The following is a 9381-nucleotide window of genomic DNA, read 5'->3' on the forward strand; positions in this document are numbered from 1 at the left end:
TTTTGGGGACTTTATGTATGCATTGATCATCGCATTGACAGGAGACCGAGTGTCATAACTTCTTCCGTATCGTACAGCGGTCGCCTAGTTACTCCTATTCTGTTACAGACACTACTGCTTCGTACCCTTACTTCTGATACTCCTTGCCTGTTGTTGTTGACAAAAATCAGCATCACTCTTCACTATACATGACGAAGACATTCAACAACACGTACGCAAGAATTTGGCAATAGTATCAAGCTGGATATTGTTTGTACCTTCGTAGATGGCACCGATCTTGGAGTCTCGCCAGTACTTTTCAAGACCAACCTCTCGAACGAATCCTTGGCCACCTGCCCACTCGATGGCAGATCCGGCCGCCTTCTGGGCGATAACAGATGCATAATACTTGGCCATCGCGGCTTCCTTTGTGAACGGCCTTCCTTCCTCCTGCAAACAGAAGGTGGTCAGCTTGAGAAATCAATACGGAAGTTTGACATGCCTTGAGTCTCGCGGCATTGTAAGTCAAGAGCCTTGCTGCTTCAATCTCAGTAGCCACTTCTGCGAACTGGAAACTCATTCCCTGGAACTCTCCAACTGGCTTTCCAAATTGCTTGCGTTGGTAAGCATACTCAAGGCTCTTCTCGAAAGCGCCTTGAGCAAGACCGATCATTTGGGCTGCGATACCGATACGTCCTTCGTTGAGGATCTCAATCGCAATCTGTGCAACCCACTCAGAGGAGTCCAATCTACTTGTGTAAGAAAACACTTACCTTGTAACCTTTACCGATTTCTCCAACAACGTTCTCTTTGGGGATTTTGACATCGTCAAAATTGAGAAGACATGTTGACGACGCTCGGATACCAAGCTACAGAGTTGTCAAACGATCAATCGACACTTAATTCTGGACTAGCCCACCTTCGCCTCCTTCTTCGCGATCTCAACGCCCATATCTTTGCTCATAATGAAACAGGTAATTCCCTTATACCCCTTTGAAGGGTCTACGTTGGCAAACACCAAGAATGTCTCGGCTTCCGCAGAGTTGGAAATCCACCTATTGTAGGCATTAGAGAGCCTCCGAAAGTAGTAAATCCAAAAACACCTAAACTCACATCTTGCTTCCGTTAAGCACGTAGAAGTCTCCGCTAGAATCCAACTTGGCGGTGGTCTGAAGGGCGAAAGCATCTGATCCAGCATTGGGTTCTGAAAGACAGAAGGAGCCGACCTAATCACATATTTCAATTTACGACCTCTCTCCGCGGTATTTACATACCTTCTTAGTAGCAAGGTCTGGAAGCCACTTTTGTTGAATTTCAGCATTACCATACAGACGAATGACTGTGTTGACAAGAGTGTTGTGCACGTCACATAACACTGCTACAGAAGGGTCGACACGTGCGAGTTCCTATCAGTCATGTGATGTGTCAGTCTGCCCTAATGCCCCAAAAAACATTCACACACCTCGACTGCAATGATGGCAGATGTGAAGGAGCACTCGGAGCCGCTATGATCAGCTGAGGTCTCGATTCCCATCAGCTGTGAACATCTGTCAGTTGTTGCCTCCTTTTCGAAATTCCGGCTCAAGTCAACGTACGCCATTGTCGAACAATCCTTGGATGATTGCTGGGTCCATTATTTCTTTTTCGTCCATTTCCCGTACCTTTGGCCCGATGACATCCTGAGCAAATCGCCTCACGGTCTCCCGAAGCATATTCTCTTCCTCTGTGAAGTTCCAGAGAGAAAGGGGAGTATCAATCGCTGGGCGTGTGATTTCCTGGACATTGAGCCTGACTGGGGTGGTCGAAAGCGCACGGAGACGGAGGGAGGGCGCGGTTGGCCTGAGAAGACGAGAGTTGTTACGGAGTACACGAGAGAGCATGTTGGGTGAGTTTAGGATATAAATGTGGAAGTAGGGGATATTGGATGATCATAAGACGCTTTTATAGAATTCTCGTGGATAGCAGCGCTGCACACAACTTCCGACGGTCACACTTCGTGCCGGCAGCAGCCATAGCCGGTGGACTCCAAGCCAACTTGAGTGCTGTACATGAATAGGCGTGCTAATTTAGCCGAGATGGAAGCGAAGGAAGGCACCGATGGAAGTCAGGTGAATCTGACATTTAGGCATGCTAATTGGGAAAAGGAACGGCTCAAAGATCTCGGACAGGGCCGTAAATATGACGTTATTGGCATTCTCACTGGGACACGAAGCTGCATCATCACATATCGTGCTCCGTCGGTCTGTCGGAAAGTATCGGGGGGCCGCCATACATTCCTTCTCATGGACTTCTGTTGTTCAGAACGCCTTTTAGTATCTGATACATCACCAAGTACTGACTACCATGCCCGACAAGACTGAATATCTTCTTGCCATCAACTGTGGTTCTTCTTCAATCAAGGGAAAGCTCTTCGCAATCCCAAGTTTTGAGCTTCTTGCCAACCTCGCTGTGACCAATATCAGCTCCGCTGACGAACGGGTCAAGATCAGAATTACTTGGGAAGAGGGCAAGGGTAAAAATTCAGAGGAAGAAGCAGATTACGGTGATAAGATCAGATGTAGGTCGAAGGTGGATGTAAACGACTTTTGGCAAGACTGACTTCAAAATAGATGCCTCCCTGGTCCCGATACTGTTGGATCACCTCACAAACTCGACTCATGTAGAGAAGGAGGAGATCAAATATGTGTGCCACAGAGTGTGAGTTTGAGCTCTTTATCTTGATTGCCTGGCCAACGGAGCTGACTCTGCACAGTGTTCACGGTGGCACGCATGATAGAGGCATTCGAGTCGTCAAAGGACACGAAGAAGGTCTTATCGAGATGGATAAGTTGTCTGAGTTTGCCCCTTTGCATGTAGGCCAAAAATTCTGAGTGTTAGGGTTTCAAGCTCACTGCCGTTCAGAATCACCGAGCCGTTTTGGCTGTCAAATCATGTTTAGATGCCCTGCCTCACCATACTTCTTTACTTCTCTTCGACACCATTTTCCACGTAAGTTGTCAAAACTCGTTTATACATGTAGAGCAGAGCTAAACCTTGAACATCAACAGCAAACTATTGCGCCAGAGGTTTACACTTACGCTCTTCCTCCCTCCGACAACGAGTTGTCTATGCCATTACGCAAGGTGCGTTCAATCCTACATGTTGTTGAAAAGGGTGTAATGTTGTTCTTAGTACGGATTCCATGGTCTCTCTTATGCCTCTATTGTCCGGTCTCTCGCGGAGCACCTCAAGAAGCCATCTGATCAAGTCAATGTGGTCGTGGCCCATTTGGGTAGCGGATCTTCCTCGTGTTGCATTAAGAATGGTAAATCCGTTGACACCAGTAAGTCCAAAATCAAAGTTCGCCGATATTTGCTGATTAGCGGCTAGGTATGGGACTTACCCCACTTGAGGGATTGCTTGGTGGTACTAGGTCTGGTACTATTGATCCTACGGCTATATTCCACCACACTAAGGATGCCGCTTCTGATGCTAACGTTGGTGACTTTACCGTCTCTAAAGCGGAAATCATCTTGAACAAGTAAGTAATTAGCATGCGATAAGCTGTGCAACGGTCAAAAGCTGAGTGGCTGCAGAAACTCGGGCTTGAAAGCCTTGGCCGGTACTACCAACTTTGGTCACATCATCCAAAACCTCGATCCCTCTAAATGCTCCAAAGAAGATCACGAGAAGGCTAAACTCACTTATGCCGTGTTCTTGGACCGTCTCCTGAACTTTGTCGCTCAGTATCTTTTCAAGCTCCTTTCTGAAGTTCCTATCGAATCCATCGATGGTTTGGTGTTCTCGGGGGGGATTGGAGAGAAGGGTGCGGAGCTTAGACGGGATGTGCTCAAGAAGCTAGCATGGTTAGGCGCGGAGGTGGATGAGGAGGCAAACAACTCAAACAGTGGCGGTACTGTTAAATGCATCACAAAAGAGGGTAGCAAGCTCAAGGGATGGGTGGTGGAGACTGACGAGGAGGGCTGGATGGCGACGATGGCGAAGGAGGAATTCGGGTTTTAGATCTACAATGAAGCTAACGTTTACTGCTACCTACAACTACACAATACACAATACATTGCCGCAAATGAAAACATTAACAATGAGCACTGTACGATTATGAATGGGCTTAGCGAGCCTTGATCAAATAAAAAGTGTGGTCACGTCTGGTTTGCTATCATCACAATGGTTCAGCGGCGGGCTCCAAAGTCTGCCAAAGATGGCCCAAGTACTACGAGTAGCTGACAAGAGAGTGAACTACTTTGGTTTTGATAGCAAGAGTTTACGATGTGTCAACTTACTCAGCAGAAATTCGATGTTCGGCCTGTGGCCTGCGAGTCTGTAATGAAGTCTTCATGGAGATCCGAGGTTCATTCGATGAAACGTGGTCCGCCGCGACCGCCGGTCTTCTTTTCAACCGGGCGGTAATTCCCGCTCTGCTATTTGCGCATTCGATACTGTGTGTGTGTGAGTTGTTTGTTGGCGAAACATTTTTATTGCCCCCATCTCTGCTAAGTACCACAATGTTTATAGCCCAGTACCCCTGAGCATAGATAGAGACTGGGGACGTAGGCATAACGTGCTAATTGTAGATAGACAATCTAACCACAAGTCTCGGTTGACGAAACCGACCACTCTACTACTATGATCAACGAAAAAACTCAACCCAAAAGATACCCGATAGCCGGTTCCTGCCTGCGATACCAAAATGGCTCTTATCCTCTTAATACCCCGCGTCATATCTTTATCCGCCGCCCTTCCGGCTATTTCTCGTCTGTTGACATCGACCGGCCCGTGTCTTCTGCGCTCTTTAATACCCAACAGAGCCAACGTCCGACCATTCTCTTCTATCCCTCTTCCTCCGGGATACACTTTCTACCGAAATCACAACGATAACAACCCACCACCGCCCAATATGACACCCCGACCAGACCAGATTTATGTCTCTCACATCCCATCACCCCAATTACCCCGGTCTTCTGTTTTCGAATTCCTCTTCCCCAAGTCAAAACAATACAACTACTTCCCTGCCCCCGCGCCCAACCCATCGGGAGCGAAGAAAGCTTTCATTGATGGACTTACCGGTAATACAGTCACAAGGGAACAAGTCGAGGAGCAAGCGCTTGCGTTGGCCGGCGGCCTCAAGAAGCTCGGCGTGAAGACGGGTGAAGTCGCCTGTCTCTTTGGGATGAACAGTTTAGAATGGATCAATGCCCTCTTTGGTTGTCAAGCATTAGGCGTCGTAACTTCTCCCGCAAACTACGCCTAGTGAGTTATAACGTCGATCGAGTGGATGATAAAGCTAATTCTATTAAGTACACCTCTTGAGCTCTTACATCAGGTCAAAGACTCAACGTCTCAAACCATTTTCGTTCAGCCCAATTTATTCCCAGTCTTAAAAGAGGCGTTGAAGTTGGACCCTTCTTGCAACATCCCGGAATCGAAAATCTTCCTTCTTTGCCCTAAAGACAAGAAGCCCGCGGATCTCAAACATCTCAAGTGTACGGAGGATCTTTGGGACATGGGTAAAGGTATTGATGGACGAGCACAATGGGAAGAGAATGTGGAGAATAAGACTGCATATCTTTGCTATTCGAGCGGGACCACTGGTAAGGCGAAAGGTGTTGAGACAAGTCATCACAACATGACTAGTCAGGTGAGCGAGACGCGAAGCCAATTAGAGCAAGTGCTTACAGATAATTGTATAGATTCAAGCAGTTCGATGCTCATTCGAACCAATGACGGAGAAAGATGTCGTTCTCGGCATCCTGCCTTGCAGTCACATCTACGTAAGTTACCACCGATCACTGGACAAACTATTCCTACTGACTACCGCTCAATAGGGTTTAACTATGTAAGTAATTTACCGCAGATTTCTAGCACCAGAGCAATGCTTATCTGGCATAGGAATCTCCATCATGCCCTGTCCACCAATGGTACTGTAGTTATTCTTCCAAAATTCGAAGAGAAAACTGTGCTTGAGGTTATTCAACGAGTATGTCCCATTGAATCCAAGCTTAGCATTCCATTATTGACTTTTCAATCAGTACAAAGTAACTTTCAGTCTTATCGTCCCGCCTATGATGATTGCCCTTCTTCATTCTTCCCTCGTCTCCAGTTACGATATCTCCTGCCTCAGGGGCTTCCAATCTGGTGCTGCTCCTCTCTCAGCCGACTTGATCAAAGCGTTTGAATCAAGGTTCCCTCATATCCAAGTCACTCAAGGATATGGTCTGACGGAAACCACTCCCGTCTCCCATGTGATGACCCTTGATGAATCTCGGCACCATCCCGGAGCCATTGGCCGAGTGATTCCTACATATCAGGCAAGATTAGTCGATGCTGAGAATGGTAAGGATGTGGAAATTGGTGAGCGGGGAGAGCTCTGGTTAAAAGGACCATCTGTCATGAAAGGCTACTGGAGAAATGAGGAAGCCACAAGGAATGTTTTCGAAGATGGATGGTTCAAGACCGGCGATATTGCTATAGTGGACGACCGAAAATACTTCACGTATGTTCTCCTTTCATGTCTTCTCGTGCGTTGGCTGATAAATATCTTGCAGTATTGTAGACAGAGTAAAGGAGCTTATCAAGTACAAAGGCTTCCAAGTGCCACCGGCCGAGCTTGAGGCCCTCCTTCTCGGACATCCCAACGTTGCTGACGTCGGTGTGATTGGTATCTACGATAAGTCACAAGCCACTGAACTTCCTCGGTGAGTTCCATCGTACAACAGTAACTTGACTGGATAGCTCACATCCGCTCTAGTGCCTACATAGTACCCAAAGGCGGCCTTGCTTCCCTTTCTTGGTCGGATCGCGAGAAGCTTTCCAAGGAAATCCATGACTGGGCCGCTAAGAAGGTCGCCAATCATAAAAAGCTACGTGGAGGCGTTATACTCATCGAGGCAATTCCCAAAAGTCCTAGTGGTAAGATTCTGAGAAAAGATCTGAGGTTATTAGCCATCAAGGAGCAAGAGGAGGGCGTGAAGGCTACAAGGGGATCGAAGCTATAAGAAATACGGTGTTATTCAACGATCAAACGGTAGCTCTTGGGATAATCTAGTATCTGTAGGAAGATCCAATTCTGTCGAAGTTTGCAGTGATCAGAGAGGTAATTATATGCAAGCAGTTATACCGACGATCAGGCAATTTAACCATCTCCGCATTGGAACGAATAAGAGTTAAGTCACTACAGATGATGTTGTACCGAAAAGACAACAACTCGAATAGGCAGAAGTCTCCCAAGAACGAGAAAAGTAAAAGCATCAACTCTTCTAGTAAGTTGATTTTGATATGAGTGATAAAATACAGATACAAGCCGCGAGCAATTATTTCAGCTCGGCAAGGGTCATATTAGTAAGTAGAAGGTTGAGAGCCATTGGTCGGTAGCGTCACATACATACCAACGAAGGGAATAAATCACTGTCATTCCTGATCGTATAAGAAGGATGATTCAACGACGACATTCGCTAGGCCTATTAGTTATGTTGCATATGAAAATCCGGTTGACAGTTGGTGGGAGTAGCTCAGTTTTGGTTAGAGCAACCGATTGCAATTATTTGTAATCATCGGTAGGTCGTGGGTTCGAATCCCACTTCCCACTTTCTTTTTCATGGGGTGGGAATCGGCAATAGGTTACATGATTTTGCTAAGATTTACCACAACTATGCTGTGGGAGTAGCTCAGTTTTGGTTAGAGCAACCGATTGCAATTTTATATCGCAAATATCGGTAGGTCGTGGGTTCGAATCCCACTTCCCACTGTGCTTTTTAATTCAACAAATAAGTTAAATTCATTAACTTTTTTGCATAAATATGCACTCAGTCATTAAACAACAGTCTGAGGCAGGCCGTATGTATGATGTTTCTGATTTTATCTGCTCATCCCATTGATATTACTTGATATTCCGAATCTAGGAACTTATTTGAAACATCCTACGTACGGTCGGTCGCTGTAACCTGTTCTCCATTTTTCTTTGCCCACCTAACGACCCAAGTATAATCGATAAATAAGGATAGAATGAAGAAGCGCCCGACGGTCTGGACCAGAAATTATTGATTTTCAACCATTTTCATCTGTGTCGCAGAGTAAATATTCCCACTAAAGATACCCATAACATGAAACATCTAGAAGAAGCTTATTTATGACTCGTACACTAATAAGTTGTGCAATAAAATTCTTAATAGAGAACCCAATAATAGTACCATCTGCGTCAAAGAAACCAGCAAAGAATGTTATATATGCTCGGAGGTCATCATTTCGCGTCTTCAGAAACGGTTTTAAGACGCTTTCAGCATTTGGCTAAACGTTTTTGGAAAGATTTGGTCGTTGCATATCGTCTCCTAGCACTGCTACAGGAATCATACTAGCATTGCTACACAGAATTATACTTGTGGATACAGATTCTCAGCCGAATGGAAATGGAAGTCAATGGAAGAAGGTAGGAGGGCGTATAAATACTCTAGTAATCGGATCGGGTGATGAGATGTTTATCTGAAGATATCATGTCAGCTTCGATGTAGTCCGTGGAGTGATGAACGGGCGACTAACCATATATGAGCCTCACCACCCTCTATACTGTTCCAACGCCTCCTCGTCTGGTACCTCTACTTCTTCCAGAGCAACATCCACAAGTGACTAGGCAGAGGTCAAAGGTGTCAGAAATGAGATGAGATAGTAGATGAAAAGATGAACGCACTGAAGTTCCAGATAGCTATCAGTACACTCGCAATACCACTGAAGATGGCCATGAAAAATGAAGCGATTGCTGATACAATGCTAGATAGGATGAAGTCAGATTTGCCACCTAGCCAGCCAACAACCTAATCTTCGAGATGTTGACTCACGCGTTGAGAGCGCCAGCGATTGCTGAAATGATATTACCCATGGTGTTGTGTTACGGTTTGTGATAAATAGATGTGAGAATGGATGGGAAAAACACCTTCTGTTCAGTTTTTAGATTCCCTTATATATACATATTTGGAGGTCGTAACAAGCACAGCTACAAGGTATCATAACCATCAGTTATGCAGTAATCCTGGAATTTGGTTATTTGTGCAAAAGAAAACAGCAAGAGCTAACGCGTCAGTAAGGTACGTTACGTCAATATCCGGAATACGAATGACGTCAATATATGATTGATCGGGACTTCAAATGAGGGACGAAAGCCTGTGGTTCTTCTTCTCGCGTTCCGCCGTTTCTAACTCAGGGGCGATAAACCGATGAGCGTGTGGTGAGTCATAGATCAGTTGCCTCACGCTCCATGCTCCATGAACCTTCGGAACCAAGGCAAAAACGACATATTTAATTATTCTGTGGAGAAACTACTGGAAACAAACTAGTGCCCTGGAGGAGCGCGAGACCCGATATCACATCTGTGCCTTATTACTGACATCATCCACACTTTCTCTGTCTTTTCCTACT

The 9381-nt window shown here is 45.8% G+C and overlaps 3 protein-coding genes and 2 non-coding genes across 5 annotated transcripts; 4 read left to right on the forward strand and 1 right to left on the reverse strand.

Moving 5' to 3' along the window:
- Positions 1–127: 127 nt before the first annotated feature.
- On the reverse strand, positions 128–1859 carry CNBN1510 (hypothetical protein; the record flags this gene model as incomplete). The annotated part of the gene is made up of 9 exons (XM_766878.1): positions 128–147; positions 216–429; positions 482–700; positions 753–848; positions 899–1034; positions 1093–1205; positions 1254–1385; positions 1442–1516; positions 1575–1859. 9 exons carry the CDS (start codon positions 1857–1859, stop codon positions 128–130), a joined length of 1290 nt encoding a protein of 429 aa, XP_771971.1.
- A 463-nt stretch (positions 1860–2322) lies between these two features.
- Positions 2323–3981, forward strand: CNBN1520 (hypothetical protein; the record flags this gene model as incomplete). Its single annotated transcript, XM_766879.1, has 8 exons — positions 2323–2536; positions 2589–2676; positions 2732–2831; positions 2881–2967; positions 3027–3101; positions 3151–3301; positions 3349–3499; positions 3555–3981. 8 exons carry the CDS (start codon positions 2323–2325, stop codon positions 3979–3981), a joined length of 1293 nt encoding a protein of 430 aa, XP_771972.1.
- Positions 3982–4873: 892 nt separating this feature from the next.
- CNBN1530 (hypothetical protein) lies at positions 4874–6971 on the forward strand (the record flags this gene model as incomplete). The annotated part of the gene is made up of 8 exons (XM_766880.1): positions 4874–5226; positions 5275–5614; positions 5667–5747; positions 5802–5812; positions 5866–5953; positions 6006–6469; positions 6522–6671; positions 6725–6971. The coding sequence occupies 8 exons, from the start codon at positions 4874–4876 to the stop codon at positions 6969–6971; spliced, it is 1734 nt and encodes a 577-aa protein (XP_771973.1).
- Positions 6972–7473: 502 nt separating this feature from the next.
- Positions 7474–7561, forward strand: CNBNt050. The gene is given in 2 exon segments: positions 7474–7514; positions 7525–7561. It is a non-coding gene; the product is annotated as a tRNA-Cys (tRNA).
- A 68-nt stretch (positions 7562–7629) lies between these two features.
- CNBNt060 lies at positions 7630–7720 on the forward strand. Its single transcript is given in 2 exon segments — positions 7630–7670; positions 7684–7720. It is a non-coding gene; the product is annotated as a tRNA-Cys (tRNA).
- Positions 7721–9381: the final 1661 nt, after the last annotated feature.

Source organism: Cryptococcus neoformans, chromosome 14 (genome assembly GCF_000149385.1).
Source record: "Cryptococcus neoformans var. neoformans B-3501A chromosome 14, whole genome shotgun sequence".
Classification (NCBI taxonomy): domain Eukaryota; kingdom Fungi; phylum Basidiomycota; class Tremellomycetes; order Tremellales; family Cryptococcaceae; genus Cryptococcus; species Cryptococcus deneoformans.